Source organism: Camelus ferus, chromosome 20, assembly GCF_009834535.1.
Source record: "Camelus ferus isolate YT-003-E chromosome 20, BCGSAC_Cfer_1.0, whole genome shotgun sequence".
In the NCBI taxonomy this organism is placed as follows: Eukaryota; Metazoa; Chordata; class Mammalia; order Artiodactyla; family Camelidae; genus Camelus; species Camelus ferus.
The window spans coordinates 30596222-30620678 of NC_045715.1; the positions used below are offsets into that span (position 1 = coordinate 30596222).

At 35.4% G+C, this 24457-nt stretch overlaps 1 protein-coding gene across 1 annotated transcript in view; it reads right to left on the reverse strand.

The window, feature by feature from the left end:
- The window catches only part of SUPT3H (SPT3 homolog, SAGA and STAGA complex component), a 385976-nt gene that overhangs the window by 172520 nt on the left and 188999 nt on the right, over nucleotides 1-24457 (reverse strand). Inside the window, 2 exon segments of the mRNA XM_032463187.1 lie at nucleotides 11900-11932; nucleotides 11934-11985. Of these exon segments, the coding sequence (XP_032319078.1) occupies nucleotides 11900-11932; nucleotides 11934-11985 (85 nt within the window).

Sequence of the window (24457 nt, forward strand, 5' to 3'; positions counted from 1 at the left end):
CAAAATTATACACTGGTTTTAACAGGGTTCTACCTTAAGAGTAGCAATATAAAACTGCAGTAGTTGCAGAATATTTTACTCTTGGGCCTGTTAAAACATTAAACTAGAACCTATTCTAAAATAACTGCCTGTCCCAGTAGTTTCAGCCAATTTTTGCATCTGGAACAGAGAGGGAAAAAGCCAGGTGAACTTTCACTCAGTAATATGTAAGTGTGACGCCTTTCTTTAATTTTATTTGGGCTTCTAAATGAAATAAGCAATTTGAATACAAAGGGAGCCAATGAACTTTAAAATTTAAAAAGTACAACATTAAGCATTTTCATTAACTGCCTAGGGAAAAATGTGATTTGAAATTTTACTGTCCTGACTTACAAGAAGACTTAAATATTTGATTAAGTCATCTGAAGTATCTGTATACACAGAACCATTGTATTTATGTACATTATGTACCACTACTGCAGTTTTCCCTCAACATTAATTATGATGATATTCCAAATTAAAAGTTTCAATCCATTTAAGCCAAGGAAAAACTATGCACTTCACAACTGTTACCTACTTCATTACTCATTTTTGTTATATTTGACAAGATTCTCTCAGATCTTTTATGTCACATGTGCTATAATGAAAAGGACTGGGCACCTCTTTTCCAAGAACTTGGTTGATTTTTGTGTGAACCTGATTATCCTAAAAACACTAATTCAGAAATGTATTGAAATCTAACCTAAAAAAATAATGTGAGAAATATATTGGAAACTAATAAAAATGAAGAAATGGTAATCAAAATTCTTTCTTATTTTTTTCTGTATTTTTTCATTCTTACCATTTCTGTTAACCAAACCATATGCACAAAAAGACCTCATTAGACACTTACCTCCTGCATCGAAAATACTATCTATCAAATAGCAGATAATATAAATTGTAAATATGTAATATATAATGTGAATTATAAATATAAATTATAAAATTATAAATTATATATAAAATGACAGCTTATGAAACAATTTCCATTTCAAAGTTCTTAGATTAACCAAAAATGTCATAATTATTATTAAAAATAAATCTAGCTCAATTAGGATTATCTCCTATCCTTAAAATGTTTGATTTTTAGTTATAAGACAATCATACTCCATTGAAAGGTATATTTGCATATTTAAATACTGTGAAGTTTGCAGCAATTTTATTAGAAATGACCTGAAATTTAGTCTTTGTCACTGTAAATACTTTAGCAAATTTAATGTTCATTTTTATTTAAAATGTTCATCTTACCAATAATGTCATTCCCTATTTTAACAAAAGATATAAAAAATGAAATGAATAAATTTTACTAGGTGTGCTGGCCACTTGGATTTCTGCTTTAACAACTGCTAACTGCATAAATAAAATTTCTCCAACTTAAATATACATTTTCACTTAACTGCAGATAATCTGACACTAATCTTCTAGACCTTTAAACTTTATTACCAGAAAACCTGGAATACTTAAATCACCCTTAAGAACTCACAGGAAATAGTAAACATATAATATCACAAAGTCACCCATTTCAAAAATTAGAAACTGCACAGCACAGTGACTATAGTTAACAATACTGTATTGCAAATTGGAAAGTTGCTAAGAGAGTAGGTCTTAAAAGTTCTCATCACAAGAAAAAAAGAATTTTTTAAACTATGTATGGTTATGAATGTTAACTAGACTTATTGTGGTGATCATTTTGCTATATCCACAAATACTGAATCATTACATTGTACATCTGAAACTAATGTTACATGTCAAAAGATTATACCTCAATAAAAAAAAAATCAGAAACAACTAAATCTTGCTTCAATCCTGGACAATTAGTAATATTCAAATCTTCACTTGCTTATATGACTAAACATGATTTGTTCTATTACCCAGGAACCAGACTCTCATAAACAAAATCATCCACTGGCACTTGTGTCTTGAAGGAAATTATGTACATAACAAAGCACTGAGATCTTAAGAATCCCTGTTTTAAAAACTCAAGTTCCTTCCACTTCTAAACCTTGATGCTTCTTTCAGTCTTGCTGTGTTCCAAAGAGCATCAGCAATTGATTCATAATGGTGTCATATACATATAACTAGAAAAAATGGCGTTTCACTGGTATTAAAAATAGGAGTTATTGATCTGTGAACAGGTGTACTGCTAAAAAATGCATAACGTAATTTTAGTTCCATAGCTATTAATAACTAAATTTCGATATTTAAGATATCAGGAATAGTGAACACTAGGTGTCAGTGTAAGAAATGGAAAAATATTTTTAAAACCTTTGTTTCCAATCAGGTGTATAACAAAGAAATCAAAAGCAGCTGTGACCACATTTACTTACAATTGCGTAATTCAGTAAACTAGCCAATCTTTCTTTCAAACAAAAATTCCTGTTCCAAAACCATCAAGAATTTAAAATCAGATTAAACTGATTATTAGAAGTCGTGAGTCTTTTGTAATTTCACCTACATAAAGCACAGCAAATAATTTTACTTTTAAGAATACATATTTTGAAGAATGGTGTTAAATATAGGTGTAACTCTAGAAGTATTACGTTGTATAATTTTAGTTGGTGGAAAATAATTATTTTTTAAAATAGTAATGCTAGATGATTAATAAAAATATAGAATTTTAAGTTTTCCCCTGAACAGAAGTCTCCTATACAAATGTCAAGGTATTAGAAGTTAAAATGCTTAAAGGGTCGATTCATAGAAAAAAGAACACATGAACACAGGAAGGATGACTGACTCCCCAAATCCTGGTACCTAGAGTTATTTCTTAAATACAAATGCTAATACTAGTACTAGAAATTGCACGTATTAACTATATTAGAATTTCAGATGAAAATCTTTTCCTATAGATTCTTTGGGTAAAGACTTTTAAAATAAGTTTTGGAAAAGATCATTATTAGCAATGATAATAGAAAATACTGCCTCATACTTTACAAAGTATATTCCTAGTAAATACCTGATTTAGCACCAGTAATAATTTCACAAATCTATACTCACTAGCACAGTAGTCATTCAGGGGCTTAAGCTTTCTTTTCTATCTACTGAACCCTCTCTCACCTACCGATTTACTCATTTCTCTGTTCCATCTCTCAAATCATTATTTACTGATTAAATCTTTCCATGTATTTTTCAAGCATGTTGGGAAACTTTTTCACACAATATTCTGGAAGTTACTAGTTTGTGGGAAAGACAAAAAACTAAACATGGTAGTCATCACTAAAATACAAAATGTTGGGACTCAAAAAAATCATTTAGGAGAACATTCAAGGATCTGTTGAAGAAAAATAAATGGTTTTAGTCAATGCTGTGCTCGTGTTTCACTGATAGTTAAGCTCTACTTGAATTACAGTCATAAAATGAGAAAGCATGAAGTATATGGAAAAGTCTCTCAAGCCCCAGGACTCAAAGGCAATTTGGGCCACTCTGCCTGAAGGGTTCTTCTCAGGGACAGAGTTCAGATGGGAACAGAGAAGGAAGGATCAGGGAGATGTGCACATAATGAATTATATAAACTGATACCTAAAATTTTAAGACACCTAAGTATATCATGACTGAGAAGCAGAAGCAGGAGAGACCGAGATAGAACTGTAGACAGTGGGACATTTAAAGTCAAGAAAGTGACCCCAGAAACAGACACAGCATATGACCCTTCAAGCTCTCTTCTGGATCTTTAGTATCTTTGCCTTTAACATTGTGTTACTCCAAGTGCATAGATTTATGATGAAATTTTTTGGCTGAAATTAATTAAATCATGTTTTCATTGAGAGACAGCATCAATCAGTGCTAAATCATTTATACACATCACCTTAAATAATGCCTACGAGGTAGGTAAATTCCTACAGATAAGTAAACCAAGACTCAGAGAGATAAACAAATAATGCTCAAGGGTGCATAACCAGCAAGTTATGAAGCCAAAATGTAAACCCAGGGATGTGTGTCTCCTGAAGCCCTCCACCCTACCAGCATTTCCCAGCTGGAGGTTCAAAAGCTGTTGTGGGTTTTACAAAAGCAACCAGGAGGGTCACATTTAGAACACTGATCAATAAGTGAGAATATGCCAAACTGGCATGTCCACATGTACTAGGAAGTCAGTCCTCCCATCAGGTTTTCACTCAGATAAACACTGATATCTGTCATAATGGACTTGATTGAGATATCATTTTGAAGTCATTTATTCTTACAGATACAGGATTTAATTTACACCCATAATGGACTGCTGTTTACAGATAGTAAATTTAGTTCAGAACCTGTCACCATGCAACTCAGAGCTAGTAATCTCTCACCTAAAAACTTCAATAACCTTCCAACAGACCTGTCCAGAAGTGGCATCTTGAATCTTTCACTGTCCTACGTAGAATAGCCAGGTTCTTCTGTCGACTTTCCTGACTAAGCCACTTTCTACAATTTTCAATGCACCAAGCAATCTACAGAATTACGTAAATTCCTTAGTTTGAAACCTAATGATCTTGAATATCTAGTCCCAAGCTTCTTTTTCATCCCTTTCTCCAGTATATATTTAAGAAACATTGTTTATATTCCAACTGGAAATCCACATGACTTGATCAAGGTGATTTCACATAAACCAATGGCTAAATTTGATTTCTTGGCATAAAGTGCAAGTTCTGTGCAATTTATCTGACATTTTAAATAGGAATTCTACCTCTGACAACATGATTCACATCCATCTTGAAATCCAATCATAGTTCTAGATATTAATGGCTACTAAGTGGCTTATCATTCAAGCACAAAAATTTAGTTAAAACGAAGAAACAATTGGTTTTAAAATTTGAGTGTAAATAAAAGGATAATTTATTAATTATTATTCCTTCTTTTGGAGAGAAGCCATTCATTCTTCAGTTTTGACATAAATAACTTCTTTCTTGCTTACAAGGAACTTTCATTTCTTGACCAGCATAAAAAGAGAACAAAAAAGATGTGTTAGGAAAAAAATGAATTCTAGTATTTTCTTTATTTCCAAAAGAGAGACATTTGAAAATATTAACTATATCACCATCTGTTCTCTGATTTATATGAAAATGTAAGCTTTATTTTGTACCCAACATGATAGGAAATATTAAAATAATTTAGAAAAAGAGTTAATATGTTTGCTTTTAAATGGAAAAATACCAACAACACACTGAGTTCCTAGTAAAAACAGGCACTGATAGCACCCTTATTCTTATCAATGAAATCAAATGCTCATATATGTTTAGAAAAAAGAACAGTATTCAATTTTTCAAACCTGCCATAGACAACATGATTGAACAGAATAAAGTTGAGACTTTTGTGATGATAGAAAAAGTTAATATGAGAAGAGACTGAAAAGGTATTACTCTTTTTATCTTATATGTGGATCATGAGAAATTTGTTAGGAATATTACTAGCTATTTCACTTCCCATATTATCACCAAATCTTACCTGAAATCTAAAGCTCTTAACGAAAATCTTTAAGGGGACACTTCAAGAAGCAACTTCAGTTCTCAAGGAAAAGGCTTTATTTGCTAGAACTTTGCTTCTTGAAGTCTGCCACCACCACAAGCAGCAAATGGTAGATTTCCAGAGACGTCCACAATATTTTAAATATCTTTTTCAAGTACGTTTTAATCTCTTCTTTCTTAACATTTAATTACTTTTGTCCTGAGATCTATCAAGTTTTGCCTACTTTAATGTTATAAAATTAGCCATTATCCCTAAAACATTTGTTGGCTATTAAGACCATTTCTCACACTGAAGAATGTTACCTTTTCTCTTGATAGACTTAAAAAAATGGGAAATCTTTATCAAAGACACGATAATGAATTTGTATTTTCCACAACAAAAGAAGATTCTGCTTATCTTTCTTGGGGCTTCTCTTTTCTAACCATTTCTTTATGCCCACTATTCTCCACAAACCCTTTAAAAATACAAATCTATTCCGAAAATAACAGTCTTCACTTCGGAGAACCACAGAATACTCAAAAATTAGAAGAGACCTTAGAGATACATAGTAAATTCAGTCAGAAAAGTACCCACTAGTACCCATAAAGGAATCAGAACTTTTCATCCTAAAGCCTCCCAAACTCCGTAAAGAAGAAATTACTTGAATTCTACACCCCCTACTTTAAAGCTGTGTGACTGGACAAGTTGCTTAATCTTTCTGTTCTTCAGTTTCCACGCCAATAAGATGAAGACAGTATTTTCCAGCTCTCTGGGTTTATTGCAAATATTAAGTAAAATGTTTATTATAAGAGATGTCATTCTGTCAGAGTGTGCCTAGATTGAAAGTTTAAAAAGAAAATGTATTTTTTCATGTTCTTAAGGACATTGCTAAATCAAGAAACCTTTACATAAAGTTTCGGCAAAAAAGTTTTTGATCTTTTAGAAACGTATGCTATGTTATATACAACTAAATTTCCAGATAAAAAATTAAACTATATTATTGAGAGACGTGAATCTCTGAAGGGATTAAAAAATATTGGGGGAAAAAAGGATTGTTATGTATTATTCAAGTGTAGAACAAAATATAATGCCGGAATCTGAGAAATAAAGGCTTCTAATTTTATCTATGTAACACTTAATGCAATGCCAAATTGGGTTAAATTTTTCTAAGTTAAAAAGCTATGCAGAAATAATATTTTTTTAAAACCTGGAAAACTGCCAATATATGTACAATAATATATAAAAAAATGCTTTGAGACTGCCTGGCACATAAGAGATATTTACTAACTTTTCTTTTCTTCTTCTCTGCATAATCTCCACACTAATCAAGAGAAACAGCAACACTGGGGAAAGAAGCTATAGGGTTATAAAAAAAAAAAATAAAAGACTTTCAAAGATCTTGTTAAAGGTACTGGAGAACAAGAGCCTGAAAACAACCTCTTGATTCAGATACAGAAAAGAACACAGAAATATTATCAATAAGAATAGAGTTCTTGGGAGACATTTGCCAAATTAAAAGGCACTAGAAGCAAAAATAAACAGAGAGGGAGAAATCTCAGGAGAACTCAGCGCCTGCTAATCCAGACAGGAGATTAGATGGTCACTTCATACATGTAAGTTTATTCTTTACTTAGTTTTCATAATTAATGATTACTAGAATAACTTTAAAAACCAATTTATATCTAAAAACATAATGCAACAGATTGCATGGTTTACTGGTTGGCTGATAAATTCATTTAGTGAAAATACAGGGTGACTTTTAAATGGGATGGTAGATGATTATACTCTATGCATAAAACAGAGAGGTTTTTCAGATATTTAACTTTGAGAAATACAAGTACCTATACAGTCATCAAAAATCATGGTAGTCTTTTTGAGCTTCACTCAAAATGGGCATTATCAAAAACATTATTGACAGCCTTGTAATATGGATTCAGTCACACAATTTCCAGCTGGCACTAATCTGTACCTATTCTAAGTAAGTCATGCAACTCTATGTGGAGAGAAGGAATTTTAGGAAAGGTCTGCATCTCTTTCGTAAATCTGAAATTCTTAGAAGCTATGCCTTAGGCATTTAATAGGAGTTCCAGCACAGGTCAGAAATCTAAGCTTGGCACAGGATCCAAGTAGCCTGCAGAGCTTAGCTTAAGTCAGGCGCTAGGATCCTAGCTGAGCAGCAGGAAATAAATGAAGAACGTGAAAGGAAAAGGCTTGAAACACACGGAAAGGAGGAAGAAACTGTTTTATACCCACGCTAAGCCAACCACGTGACGTGAAAGAGTGCTTGTAGCTTCCTGGAACTGTAAACAGTTTATGCTCTGAGACTATCTCACTTTGAAGAGCTGAATAACTGACTCTGGGTGGGATATACCCCAGCATGAGAAAGAAGACACGCTAAGAGTGGGGCAAGGACTGGAAACTCCTTCCTGGTCAGTCCTCTAGGTTACACCTGTAGCAAACCACCTGGGGCAATTTGTGGGAAAAAATGTAGCTAGAGGCAATCTACTTAGAATATGCCCATCTTGTGTCACAGATTAAAAACTGGGGGGAAGGGTATAGCTCAAGTGGCAGAGTGCATGCTTAGCATGCACGAGGTCCTGGGTTCAATCCCCAGTGCCTGTTCTAAAAATAAATAAATGAATAAACCTAATTACCTCTCCCCTCAAAACAAACTAGGTAACTAAATGTCAACTGCAATACAAACATTTTTTTAAAGAGGAGATACAATACTATTTCTTGAGGTATGGGGTAGTAACATATGACAGAAAATAAGACTAATTAAATAGAAAATATTAACAGCAAACCATCAGAAACAAGTGCCATTCAAAACAATTAGTAAATTTTCCACGGTACATTCATAAGGAAAGGAGTGAAAAAGAAGGAAAGCAATCACTCTTTCGTGACATCCAACATTCTGTATTTCGAACCACTCTGAGTGCATATGTGTGCACGTATGTGTGTGTATTCCACAAAGCAGGTGTGCTTTCCATCTGTTTATGCTAAATATGTGGTACTTCATTTACTCTGCAGTAGAAACAGATGAAATAAGCCAAGAATTTTCCCCATATGGTATCTGTGGACCTCTCTATCCCACTTGTGTAACACAGTGTGTTCCGCTTTGCTGAGTTACATATCCACGCTCTGACTTAGTACAAAGTCTGAATGTTTGGTCAAAAGTAAAAGACTGTTTCCATTCTGTGATTCATTGAGTCCCTGTGGTACCTCTACTTCCTTTATTTTATGCAATCACAAATTATATTAGTTTGTCCTATTTTCATAACCCTTATAATTGAAGTTCTGCACAGGAAACTTTCTTACTATTTTAAAACACACTCATAAACCATTACCGAGGTGGCATAAGTGACAGCCCTGCAGAAGTGGTCATGAGGACTGAACAGTGCCTTGCGCGAGTTCCTTCTAGCAGGAAGATAAACTGCCAAATTAAGAAGTGTTACAAGTGGGGTGGGGGAGGGGACAACTCAGGGCATGCTAATCCAGATGGGAGATTTAAGCAACACTTTTCACTCTTTAATTTGTTATTAAGACTATTAGAATAACCCTGAGAAACTGGTTCTGATGCGAAAACATAGTACAACAGACTGAACAGCTTACTAGTTGCCTGGTAGGTTACACAGTGGAAATCCAGCAAGACTTTGAAATGAAATGGGAGATAATTACATTCTATGCATAAAATAAAGTCCTCTGATATTTAACTTTGAAGGCATACAAAAAATGAAAGAAGCTATTCAGCCATCAGAAATTGTGACAGTTTGGGAACTTGAAAGAATATTATTATCGACAGCATCAACAGCAATCACAAAATTTCCAGTTGGCATAAATTCCTACCTACTTCAAACAGGAGACAGAGCTCAAGGTGGGAAGCGGAGGAGAGGGAAGGTGAGGACACAAAAAGGTTTGCATCTCTTGGGTAAACCTGAAAGAGTATTTACACGGATTCTGCAATCCATTTCTAACATAAATCATGCTGATAAATAGCCCTGTTATCTTATCAGGATTAATCACAATAGTAACCATTTACTACTAGTAACTTCACTAAGGCCTTTGTATACATTATAGCTAAATTTATGACCCTCTATATAAGCACTGTAAAAAGTAAGTATTAGTATTTTATTTTACAAAATAAGAACAGTAAAACTTTTGAAGACTCTCTCTAGTGACAACTAATTAGTATTGCACTGAATCATACACAATTACTGATACTCAACCATTCATGGCTTACTAAAAAAAAAGGCAGTGTCACTTGGTTCAAACTATTAAATAGTAATTTCTGAAATATAATTCAACTTTAAAATTCTGACTTTAATAGTCTAACTTGTTCTTAAATAAAGTCAACAGCTTTATAGAGATTTTAAACTACATGTTTGCATAATTTAACATATTCCATAATCTTCACTCCAGTGAATAAGAGTTCACCGGGGCCTGAGCCGGTCACAGTCTAACAAGTGGAACAGAGCAGAGTCTGCTGGAATCACTCAGAACGGAGGGCAGGCCTGGCGGGAGAACTGAGAAAGAATTAGGAACAGGATGGGAGGGCACAGGTCTCAGGCGGGAATCAGAGGTCAAAGAAACGAGACAGAAGAAAAGTTGTAAAGAAAATCTCCTACATTGAGTCTGCTGCCAGTCTTACTGTTCTATTTCCCAAATGAAACGACACGCAACTGCTGCCCAAGTGATCTAAAACACTGGAGAAAAGTTACAAGGGGCATCTAGCTTAACAACCTTTAAGATACATCATAAAACCTACATAATTAAGAAGGCTGTATTAGCACACGCATAGACAAATAAACCACTGGTATAGAATATACAATCAGAAATAGATCCCAGTTCATATGTTAATTGAGTGTATAATAGAGGAGGCATCTCAGATCATTAGGGAAAGTATGTACTTTTTAATAAATGATGATGGTGTAACTGGAAAAGATATAATTAGATTCACATCTCACACAATAACAAGAATAAACAACAAATGGTTAGGAATCTAAAGGTTAAAAATGAAACTATACAGGTGCTAGAAGGCAATGTGATGAATTTCTCTTTAAATGCAATATCAGAAAAGTGTTCCAAATGGTAATTCAAAATCCAAAGGAAATAAAAGATTGAATGCACTGACTACTTTAAAATAAAAATGTCTGTATTCCCCCCAAAAAGTTCACAGAAACAAAGTCAAAAGATAACTGACACACTGGAAGAATATACTTGTATATATACCACGAAGGACTGATATGCTTAATATGTGAGACATATGACCAAAAATCTGATAGAAAAAATATTACTGCATAATGATCCTAAGAATAAAATTAAATATACACTAAAAATTTAATTACATAAATGGTGATAAAGGATAGCTATTCCTTTCAGAATAACCACAATTAAAAAAGATAAAAGGAAGAAGGAAATAGAAAAACATTATTATGCAAATGTCAGTAATAATTGTCTCAGACAACACCCACCCAAAAATTTTCAGAAAAAGAGTATTTGCACAGTCACAAAGTATCTCCCACAAGATATTTATTAACAACAAAATATAAAAAAGATAGTAACTTCATTATAGTGGAAAAATTCAGCATATACCATTTTAACCAAGTTATGAAGGTTAAGAGGACAAGTAACACCTCAACAACATAGACCCACTGATATGATACACTGAGAAAATCCCATCATGTCTAGTAATCTTGCCAAAAAGGCAGGGAAACCCTCTGACCATAAGAAAACATCAGACCAACTGAAAAAGAAGAGCATTCTAAAAAATAAGATTCTGGTACTTCTGAAAAATGTGAAGGTCATGAAAGAAAAGGAAAGACTGAGGAGCTACCATGGATGGATAGGAAGAAGACCACAAAGATACGACAGCTCACTCCAATGTGTTATCCTGGACAGAAAAGACACATTAATGGGAAAACTGATGAAATTCAAATAAGGTTGGTAATTTCACTTACAGGACTGTACCTATGTTATTCCTGGTTTTGATAGCTGTCCTATGCTTATGCAAGATGTTGAGAGAGGAAGCTGAACGGTATCTGAGAATTCGCTGTACTATTTGGACAATTCTTTTATAAGTCTAAAACTCAGAATAATTTTTTTAAAGTGCTGAAAAAAACTATGCTGGTATAATGATTAAAAACAACAAAACAAAACAGATTCAGTGTTACCAAGGGTCAGTAGTGGGTGAAAGGACCGATTACACAGGGGTACAAGGGTGATAGAAATGCTTCTATATCATGATTGCTCTGGTAGTCACATGACAATATTCAGTCATCAACACACACTGAATTATGCACTGGCGAAATTTCGTTACATGAACAGTATACCTCAATAAGCTGACAAAAAAGAAACCCAAATACAAAAACTGTTTGAAAAAAATCTTAAAAAAAAAATGTTGGGTTGCAATGCCAATATAGGCAGAATACAGAGGAGAGACACCAAATACGATGACACATGCTCTTACCAGATTAATTAACTGAGTGTGTACTACATCTTCGAACCAAAACTGCTGTTTCATGAAGAGGCCTCCTAGCATCACCTAAAGAAAACCTGGAAAGAAAATTAAACACACCAATATTAAGGACTGTAAAACTGAAAAATTATTATAATACTCTGTTTAATGAAGTCCAAGTTGTTCTCTCAAATAACAGAGTGGGTATATAGTTTTCTATGGTCAAAAAATTACATAAGCTGAAATTTCCAGAGGAGAGTGCACTGCAATCAGTGTCATTTCTTGATTTGTGTAGTCGTTTTTGAGAGCATTTACTCTATCAAAATGTAACATATTAACAGCCACTTCATAATACTGGCAACCAGAAAATTAAGTTACCATATCCAAATTACTAACACAACGGGCCCTCCACATCTTTAGGTTCTGCATCCTCAGATTCAACCAACCACGAATTGAAAATTCAAAATAAATTTTTAAATTCCAGAAAGTTCCAAATAGCAAAACTTGATTTTGCCATGCGCTGGCAGCTATTTACACATCATTTACATTGTATTTACAATGATTTATATAGCGTTTACTTTGTATTAAGTACTATAAATAATCTAAAGATGAATTAAAGCTTATGGGAATATGTGCATAGGATATATGAAAATCCTACGTCATTTTATATAAGACACTTGAGCATCTAAGGATTTTGGAATCCGTGGAGGGTTCCTAGAACCAGTCCCCCACAGACACTGAGGGACAACTGTACATGCATAATAGCCATGAAGAAAACTATAAAAGCATGTGATGTAATTAAAATGAATTTTTAAGAAAAAAAATTTATGTAAATGGTATAAACTATCATTTCCAATTATATACAAACGGATTATCAAGAATGAATGATAAGACTGATCTTAAAAGTCTTCTTCCCAATTTTCATATTGTAGACTAGATGTGCAGTGAATCCCTTCCTAAAGAACATTTGAAAATGAACAATAATGTATTAAAAACTTATACTTAAAGCACGTTTTAACCAGCAGTGGAGAAAACAAAAGTGAAGCCAGAGAAGATGAGAAATGTAGTTCCATAGGATTAAGAGAGCCCTGGAGCCAAAACTTATTCTGAAGGCATCTACTGACTCACAGTACCCTATAGCCTAGATTTCAATTAGCACCTTTTTCAAGGTATAGAAAAGAATGCTGTGATCTTAAGCAAGGTAGGAGGTCAGTTTGCGGAACCTAATCTGAAGGTGAAAAAAAGCAACGATCAGATGGTGACACCTGCAGTGTGTAAACTGGGAAATACCACTCCAGGGAAGGCACTTTGCCTATCTTACCCCAGGCTATGAGTGAAAGAGGAAAAAAATGTGGGACTGGCACAAGCAGACAAACAGACAAAAGGAACAGAACAGAAAGTCCAGCGATAAACTTATTATGGTCAACTGAGTTTCAATAAGGGCGGCAAGAACACCCATTTGCAAAGCACAGTCTTTTCAACAACTGGTGGAGAGAAACAAGATGTCCACATGCAAAAAGGATGAAGTTGGAATCTTACCTGTACCATATATAAAACTAAATAAACTAATCTAAGAAAACACCTCAAAATAGATCAAAGACCCAAATTAAAGAGCTAAAACTATAAAACTCTTGGAACAAAACAGAAAGGGAGATCTTTACTACCTTGGATTTGGCAAAGGTTTCTTAAGTGTGACTCCAAAAGCACAGGCAACAAAAGAAAAAATAAATGAATTGGATCAAAATTTAATCCTTTTAGAAATCAAAGAACACCATTTAGAGAAGGAAAAGATAACCCATACAATGGGGAAAAAAAATTGAAAATCATGTATCAGCTAAATAATCAGAGTATGTAAAGAACTCCCACAACACAACAAAAAAACAACCCAACTTAAAAATGGGCAATAGACTTGAATAGACATTTCTTCAATGAAATATACAAATAGACAATTGCAAATGAAAAGATGCTCAGTATCATTAACCATTAGGGAAATGCAAATCAAAAAAAACAGAGATAGCACTTCACACCCACAAGAATGGCTACGATCAACAAAATGGAAAATAGTAAGTGTTGGCTAGGATGTGGAGAAATTGGAAACATTGTACTTTGCTGATGGGAATGCAAAATGGTGCAGCCACTGTGTCAAACAGTGGTTCCAGGAAATGCTAAAAACAGAATTACCATATAACCTAACAATTCCACTCCTAGGTATATAGCCAAAAGAACTGAAAACAGGGATTCAACAGAAATTTGTACACCAGTGTTCATAGCTACATTATTCACAATTGCCAAAAGGTAGAAAACAACCAAAATGTCCATCAACAAATGAATGGATAAACAAAATGTACTATATACATATGATGAAATACTATTTAACCATAAAAAGCAAATAAACACAATACATGCTATTTATTACATGAATCAACTTTCTACTACATAAAAACACCATACTAAGTAAAATAATCCAGACACAAAAGAAAAATATTATATGATATCACCTATATGAGGTACCTGGAATGGGCAAATTCATAGAGACAGAAAATAGAGGTACCAGGGAATTAAGGGAGTTTTTGCTTAATGTGTAGAGAATTTCTGTCTAGGATGATGAAAACTTCTGGAAAATGGTAGTGATGATGGTTGCACAACACAGTGAATATACTTACTGCCAGGGAACTGTACACTTAAAAATAGTTAAAATACAAATTTCATGTTATGTATATTCTACCACAATAATAAAAACAGATTGAAAAAAAACTAAGACCTGTCTAGATTCAGCTAAAAAGATAATTAGTGTTCAGGACACCAGATCTGAGGAAATTACCTGTAGTGTACCATTGATTAGTAAGAAGAGTACCATGACTAATGTTATGCCAAAAATGTTCATGCTATGGTGAAAGGAATAAATTTCAAAAAACTATAAATGATCAAAATTGACAAAGAAAAAATAGGAAACCTGAACAGTTCTATAAATTTTAAAGAAATTGATAAAAACAAAACAAAAAACCTTACTTTTATCTGTAATGTTCCAAATATGTAAAGAATAGGTTATACTAGTTTTACATGATTCTTACTAAGAACAGAAGAGAGACACTCCCTAACACATTTAATTAGGCTAGTATAACCTTGGTATTAAAACCAGAAAAGAAATGCAATAGAAAAAAAAATTACACATAAATATTACTCATGTATATAAAGAGGAAAAAAAAAAACAAAACCAAATAAAACAAAAAGTCTGAATAGTACAAAAGATGGAGTAAAAGTGAGATTCACTCCCCTACCCTGTGCCCCTGGCCTCATAGAAGGCTCCCTATACCCAGCTAACAGAAGAAAAGACTGAGGCCTAATTTACATATGGTTCTGCATCATATGCAGACACTACCTACAAGTGAACAGCTGTGGGGCTCTAGTCCCCTCTGAAGCCTCACTGAAAGGCAGTGGTAAAGGAAGAACTTTTAGCAGTGCACCTTTGTCTACTTTACTTAAAAGAAGAATTGGTCAGATGTACAACTTTATACTGATTCATGGGCTATGAAATGATTGGCTAAAAGGTAAGGGACATGGGAGGAATATGATTAGGAAATTCGTGAGAATGAAATCTGGGGAAGAGGAGGACAGATGTCTCTGAATAAACAAACAAATAAATAAAAACCAAACCCACAAAGACACTGACTATAATTCAATAAACATGAAGATATCTGTCCTGTGTAAATGTTCATGGGAGACCTCAGCAAAGGAAGATTTTAATAATTAAGTGAATACCATCAGCTTTTCCCTCAACCACTCTATCACTGCCCAACGGGCTCATGAACAAAGAGGCCATGGTGGGAGGGACAGAGGATACACAGGGCTCAGTACCATGGACTCCACTCACCAAGGCCACTGCTGAGAGCCCATCTGTCAGCAGCAGAGATCCACACTGAGTTCCCTACATGGCACCGTCCCACAGGGCGATCACCAGCTACCTAGTAACAAGTTGATGACATTAGACCACTTCCATCATGGAAATGGAATTGTATTATTCTTACTGCAATAGACACTCTGGATGTGGCATTGCCAACCCTGCAAGCAGTGCATCTGCCAAAACTACCATCTGTGGACTTACAGAATGCCTATTCACTGGCATGGCATCCCATACAGCACTGCCTCTGATCAAGAAATCCACTTCCCAGCAAAAGAAGGGCTACACTGGGCCCACGCTCACAGAAGTCACTATTCTTAGCATATTCCCACCATCACGAAGTGGCTGGTTTGACAGAAAGCTGAAAATGCCTTTTGTAGACTCCATCATGGTGCCAGCTAGGTGGAATATCTCGCAGGGCTGGGGCAAGGCTCTCCAGAAGACTACACAGCTTATGAAACGGCACCCTATGGTGCTGCCCAAAGACCTACTAGCAAAACTGGTGCTTCCTGCTCCCATGGCCTCACAATCTGCTGGTCTAAAGGTCTTAATTCCAGAGGGAGGAATGCTTTCACATTTAGTCCACTGACACAATTATTACATTGAAATGGAACTTAAGAATACAGCTGAGTCACTTTGGATTCCTCATGCTTCTGAATCAACAAACAAAGGGGGAGTCACTGTGCTGGCCGGAGTGAGTGATACTGACTACCCAGTGGCAACTAGACTGATACTCCACAGCGGAGGTGAGAAAGAGTATGTCTGGAATACAAGAGATCTCTTAGGACATCTCATAGTCTTACCATGCCCTGTGGTTAAGGTCAGTGGAAAACTACAACTCAATCCAGGAAGGACACTAATCGTTCAGATCCTTCAGGAATGAAGGTTTGGGTCATTCCACTAGTTAAAGAACCACAACCAGTTGAGGTGCTTGCTGAAACCAAGGGGAATACAGAATAGGTAGTGAAAGAAGGTAGTTATTAACATCAGCTATGACCATACGACCAGTTACAGAAAGGACTGTAACTGTCATGAATATTTTTTCATTTTGTTATGAATATGTTTGTATGTGTGTGTGAATGTGAGCATTAAAGAAGTATGTTTCCCCCTCTCTTATTCCCTCATCATGTAACACAAAATGTATTGAACTTACAGTATTTAATTAAGTATTATTCATTTTATATCACATATTTAAGTTAGGGATGTCAAGGAGCAGTATGGACATCACTCAAGGACTTAGCCTCACCTTCTGGGAAGGGGTTAGTGCATTCGCAGTAGTGCGCTGGATAACTGCATCACTGTTAGGCAGAACTACAGCCTTGTTATTGTCTATATTTGGAGATTAAGTATAGTTTAAGGAGATGTATATGGGTGTCAAATTGACATAGGTGATGGTTAATTTTACGTCTCAGTTTGACTGGCAAACGTGGTGCCCAGATATTTGGTTAACATTAATTTGATAAGTATTTGAAGGTATTTATGAGTGAGGTTAACATTTGAATCAGTAAACTGAGCAAGACAGATGCCCTCTTCAGTGTGGGTGGGCCTCCTCACTCCTTCTGCTGAAAGCCTGAATAGAACAAGAGGAGGAGGAAGAATTCACCTCTCAGCCCATTTTCAAGTGGACTCATTGGGCTTCCTTCTACTGCCTTTGACCTTGTTCTGAGACACCATCAGCTCCACTACCTCCCGGGTTTCCATGCTGTATTTTTACCCTCCCCCATCACATTTTACGTTTTCATTCTACAGTGTACATCCATTTACTTTGTATATCATTAACAAATTATTGTAGTTACAGTTAATTTTTACTACTTTGGTCTTATAACCTTCTTCTAGGTGTATAACTGATTTACCCACGATTAAAACATCCTGAGTATTCTGAATTTAACCAGTGGAATTTATATTTTTTACTGCTTACTAATTAGTACTCTTTCATTTCAGTTTGAAGAAGTCCCTTTACTATTTCTAAAAGGCAAGTCTAGTGGTTATGAACTCTTTCAACTTTTACTTGCCTAGAAAATTCGTCATCTCTCTTTCAATTCTGAAGGATAACTTTGCTGGGTAGACTACTGTTGGTTGCCAGGAAAGCAAGAGTAAACTATAAATCCATTAATATAATTAACTACATAAACTATGAAAACAGAAGAACAATATGATCATCTCAATAGATGTGGGAAAATCACTAAACAACCATTCCTGACAAAAATTTTAGCAAGCTGGGACCAAAAAGGATTTTCTTTAATCTGATGAAGGGACTCTACCAAAAACCATACAGGAAACAAAACACTCAGAAGCATCCAAACCTTTTGAAACTCAGACCAATATGAAGATTTCCACTATCATCACTTTCAGTCAATATAATACTTAAGATTTTAGCCACAACATTAAGGTAAGAGAAGGTCTAAACTATATAAGCATTGAACAGAAAAAACTAAATTGTTCTTATTCACATTAAATCTGACTATCTACACAGAAAACCCTAAATAATTGGGAGAGAAATTATTTCAACTACTGAAAGAACCAGCAAGTTTTTCAACTATAAGACAATCTAAATGTCACCATCAACACAAAGGCAAAATGAACTCACTGAAACAGACAGCAGAGTGGTGGCTGCCAGGGCTGCGAGGGGTGGTAGGGCAGGGAACAGGGAGATGGTGCTTAAAGGGTACAAACTTCCAGTTGTAAGATGAGTACGTTCTGGGAATGTAATGTACAGCACAGTGATCAGAGTTTACAACATTGTATTATACACTTAAAAGTTGGTGAGAGTAAATCTTTTCTTTTCTTTTTGCCACTTTGATCAGGACTTTATTCAAAATTAGCTGTCCAAAATGATCTGACCTCCATGAAATAAACAAATTTAAGTTTATGCAACAGCCTTCTTTCCTTCTGTGGTGGGCTTCTTTTCTGCAGGCTTCTTGTCAGCTGCTAGTTTCCTGGTCACTGCAGCCTTTTTTCCCACCACAGGATTCTTCTGCTTCTTAACGCCAACAGCCTTCTTTCCTTTCTTTCCCACCACAGGCTTCTTGCCTGGAACCCCCTTCCCATCGGATCTGGCTTCTAGTGCTGCTGTTGCCTTATTCATTCGGATTTTGATTCTCAGTCTGTCCAGAATGGTGTTCTGCTACACCGTCTTTGCATATGAGTTTAGCTTCAACATGATTCTCAGGTTTTTTCAGTGGATTCTTCTTCAGGACTGTGCAATGAGTCTTCTCGCGTGGTGCTCGGAGGGCTCTCTGGATCTCTGGGCTTTTCAAGATTCTGCTGAGGTCTGTACTGAGCATCTTGTGCATGGGGAGGTTGTAGCTCATCTTCAGGGAGGCAGCTTCATGCCAAGCGCCATACAGCTCACCTAACTTGTGGAAAGCACTTCCAGTCCAGATGCAGAAATATTCCACATGCCAACCAAGAGCAAGTTTTACAATGTTCAGCTTGCTTACATTAAGCGGAGTAAGTCCAGGGATGTTTCTGAAGCCCTTGATGACACCACTGTCCTCATGATGGATGATGCAGGGTCCCCTGTGCTGGTTCTCATTTTGCCTCTGCCAGCTCTCATCTGCCGAGAGGTGGAGACCTCTGATATCATTCCAAGCCTTAAGTTTCTTCAGAAGTAAAACAGGCTCCTTGGTCTTCTTGTAGCTTTCAACTTTATCTTCAACCACCAAAGGAAGTTCAGGAACATCCACAGTATGATGACCTTTAGACATGACCAGAGCTGGTAAGGCTGAGGCAGCCAGTGTGGAGCATATGGCATATTGCTTCTGCGCTGTGCTGACTCTCTGGTGCCAACGTCGCCAAATCTTGGTTGGTGCAAACATGCGGCCCCCACAACACGTTTCCAAAAGGATCCTAGCCAGAATGGTGAGTCCCACCACCTCAAACACTGGGAATTCGAGCTATAGCTCTGCCTATGTCCAAGACTGGTTTGATGACCTGCTAATTCACGGACAGCATAGGGCTGTCTGTTGTTTTTGCATCAGTTGGTGTGAACAAAGTTCACAATATCCAGTCGAATGGGAGCCTTGAACACAGCAGGCAAAGTGACATTTTTGTCAGAATACTCCCCCTTTTCAGACAACACTGATAACAGTGGGCGAGCACACACCCTAGCGAGGAGAGGAGAGAGCCACACTCCTCTCACCCCAGGGCTCCCACAGAAAAAGTAAGAGAGTAAATTGTAAATGTTCTCACCACAGAAATGAAATGGTAACTGTACGATGTGATGGAGGTATTAGTTAAAGCTACATTGGTAATCATTTTGCAATAAACAAATATACCAAATGCATAACATGTTGTACTCCTTAAACTTACACAATCTATGTCAATTACACCTCAATAACGCTGGGGAGAAAGGCAGACAATGCAATTCAAAATGTATAAATTAGCTCTAAACTTTCTGTGAAAGAGTCAAGAGCCAAGGAAAGCCAAGACACGTTGGAAGTACAAAATGGAGGATATTTCCTACAAGACTTAGTAATTAAGATGGTGTGTCACTTGCACAACGACAAACAAATAAACCAACAAAACAGAAGGAGAATAAGAAGTCCCCATTAGAGAGCAGACTCCACAATGGCAAAACTCATCTGTTATGTTCACTGACATATTCTCTGGACTGCCTGAGCAAAGTTTCTCTTCCATTATTTTAATTTAAATCTCACCAAAGAAAAAGTACTAAGTTATCAAAGTGAAATAATTGAGTCACAGATAAAACAATGAATTCAATTCACATCTCTAGTAAAAAGAGTATTTTGAAAATACTTCTTATATTAATAACATGTACAAATAATCAACAAGTTTTGCCTTCAGCTTTTATGATAAAGTTAAAACTTTTCTACTAAAAATAGTCTTCATTAGCATAAACATATAAAGTATCTAAAATCAGCTAAAGCTACAACTAGGGATGGGATTTTAATGAGTATATTTTAATTTTCAGGTTGTTAGTTCTTCAGCTTTAACTCCAGAATTTTTTCTCACATTACTTCTGCCGATGTTCCCCCTCAAACACAGAAAGCTAAATATTGTCCAAGTGGTTTCTGGAAAATAGAAATAAAAACCACTGTACCCAGCCGTAGTCTCTTCTTTTTTTGCCCTGCAATGTATACAGTATTTTAAAAGTCACTTAAAGACAAAATCCAGGTAATTGGTACTTATACAAATCTCTTTATTTATTTATTTATTTTTTCCATTAAAGACCTACCTTACTACTCACGGATCCCTAACTGAACTTTCTTGGATCTATTCCCAACCAACGGGACCTGATGCTCAATTCCTTCACGTACTGCTAGATGCTTCTAACTACACTAGTACTACTAAACCACCCTACACTAAAGGTCTTTTTAGGAAACTTTCCTGAAAAAGCTGTCCTTCCCCTGGTTCTGGCAGTAGCTTTGTTGCTGTAACACCAGCCTCCATTTTAGGAAGTTTTGTAATTCTGATAACTATGGTCATGACAAGTGGTAGGTCCAGAGCAACCCTGCTGGACTCCACTTAAATATGACAGTGGCAGAGCCACTTACATTCTATCTTCTCATCCAAACAAGGTTAGTTTTATTCAATCCCAGGATCAGCTGTCTCAGTGAGTACCAGGGCAGCTAATTCTGCAATTCCTTTGTCAAGTGCATAATGAAAATATGAAATAATCAAGACTATTCATGAGACAAAGTTATACTTCTTACTCTGTACTCTTAAGACACACAGGAGAATGTACACTGAACAAAACCATGAGATACTGTCCCCCAAATCCTGCAGAACCTACCACTAAGCCTTTCAGTACTTTTGCCTGTTATGTGTAAGCCCAACAGTCTAAAACTGGGAGATATCCTTTATATAGACATCTATTAAAGTGAAAAAAAAATCTATAAATAGAAAGTGCAGAATAAAATAGACTAAGAACTAGTTACAGAAACATTTCCAAAACACAGAAAATAAATTTTTAAAAATACACACCGAATATTACTACAGTCACTATGTGTTTTCAAAAAATAACACAACTCCATTTAAGTAGTTTCCAACCTCAGTTTAAAAAAAATAGTCTTAAAAAAAAAAACAGAAGGAAGGTGCTAGATATTTATGATCTTACTCTCTGTTGAACCTCTGCTGACATATTTGCTAAGTAATTTAAGTCAAGATGGTTCCCAAATACGGTGATACACCTTTAATGTCCGAAAATTCTAACGCATTATTCATTTACCAAAACCTTTTTGCTAGCCTCCAGATACTATGTAAATGTATATACCCAATGATGTATCCTGGACCTACTCTCCCTACATCCACTTATCACCAACTGTGATAAGAAATCAACCCCAAATTCTTTTTGTAAAATAATTATAACACATTACCTTTTTCAGAGCAGTTACAGAAAAACTGAGTGAAAAGTACAGAGTTTCCATATATTTCCTCGTTTCCTCTCCCTCCATACCCAAGTTTCCCCTATTATTAACCCTTGTATTAGGGAGCCAATATTGCGATGTTATTATTAACTAAAGTCCATAGCTTACTATTAGGGATAAGTCTCTGTGAGTTTCTCTCTCTATGGGTTTTGAGAGATGTATAATGAGATGTATCCACTATTCCAGGATCATACCGAATCGTTTCACTGCCCTGAAAATCCTCTGTGCTCTGCCTATTCATCCCTCCCTCCCCACTACCTGAGGCAATGGCCGATCTTTTTACTGTCTCCACAGTTTTGTCTTTTCCGAAAATGTCATATAGTTGCTATCACACAGTGTGCAGCCTTTTCAGATTGGCTTCTTTCACTTAGCATTAATGCTTTAAAAGGTTCCTTCATGTCTTCTCATGGCCTGGTCACTTTTTTTAATACTACATAATATCCCATTGTATGGATATACCATAGTTTGTTTATCCCTTCACCTACTGAAGGACATCTTAACTGCTTCCAAGTTTGAGCAATTCTGAATAAAACTGCTCTAGACATTTATGGAAGTTTTGTCTGGACATAACTTTTCAAGTTATTTGGGTAAATACCAAACAGTATGTTTACTGGATCACATGGTAAGAGTACTGAGTATTATTTAGTTTTGTAAGAAACTACCAAGCTGCCTTCCCAGCAGCAATGAACGAGAGCTCCTCTTGCTCCACATCCTCTCTAACACCTGTTTTAGATTTTGGTCATTCTAATAGCTGTGTAGTGGTACTTCACTGTTGTTTTAAATTGCAATTCCTTAATGATGTATGATGTTGAACACCAACCCCAAATTCTTTTAATGGCTATAATTGTAAGAAAAATAAACTTTTTTCAGCAAGTACACACAGTATGTATATTCATCTCTTTTAAGTCATACAAACATATTTGTATTAGTACAAAAGCACAGTATAAAAGAAACACAAAAGATAAATTTCAAAGGAGGTAAAAATATATCAACAACATTTTAAAAATAAGTACTATTTTACTTATTGAAATGAAAAACTTTTGGTCTGAAAAAACTATTTATAATAATATAAGTTATTAGCATTATCAACACTGCCAGTTTGCCTGGGACTACAGGATTTTCCAAATTATTTTCTACCAAATAAATCAGCTTAATTAATACTAAAAGGTCATGACATGATTTTAAAAAAAAAAAAACCAAGAAAGAAAGACAAGCCAAAAAAGTTTCTTTTTTAAAGGGAATGAATGAATAATAAATAAAACTTGTACACCAGCTAATTTCAAACAATTACCCTTATTATTTTAATTCTAGGGTCCTAACATAGAGAAACAAATAGCACTTGGGAAACGTATCCCTTCATTTGGAGATGCTTTTCCATGCTGTGAAGTTGAGGACTACATTCATGGCAGTCAGTGAGTGGGTAGCTACCCAGCTGAATCGCACTGTAGTCACTGCCTTCACTCAGAGAAGAAACAGCACCCAGCTGCGTGCAGGGCCAGAGATGTGAGCCGAGAAGAAATGGATATAATTCATATGGACAGTATCCAACTCAGAAGATTACAATAATGCAGCTAAAAGTCCCACTACATCCTGGCCATCAGCTACAAAGAAGAGGCAATCAGTTATGATGAAAAGAAATTAGACTGAAAGTTAGATGACCTGGTTCTGGTTCCTACTCTGAGGCTAAGTTGTACTGCAATCTCGGGCAAGCAACATTTCTGGGTACCTCAGTTCCTCAACAATGAAAGGAGGGGACTGGATTCAATGATTTTAAAGATGCCTTTTCAGATATTTGTTTCAGCCTATGAAAGCAGCCACAACCCTTAAATCCTAAAAATTTCTGTCTTCAAGCATTGTAAGAAAATTATATTTTAAGAAAATCACTTTTATAACTCATGTAAGAAAAGTAAATCTTACTAAATTAAGTAAATTGGGCAATACTCATGAAATTAAGAAGAAACAAAGAAAGAAATTCACAAAGTGAAATAAATTTAAAAAATCGGATGAAAGGCAATAAAGCTACAATTTATTCCCAGGCCTATATGTGGAAATAGTTTCCAAGAAACATTCCACCGCCCCTTAAAAGGCATTAAAAAAAAAAGTGCTTGTACTTGGGGATAGTATCACAGGATTTTATATTATTCTTTTTTAGTATATTTAACAGGTTAACTTTTAAGTCTAAAATACTTGTTTTCAAATTTTCAAGCCTGATTAAGAACAGAGTGGAAGGACTGAAGAAGTTTTAATTAAAGGGATTCCTCAATTAAAGAGATTCTTTCACAA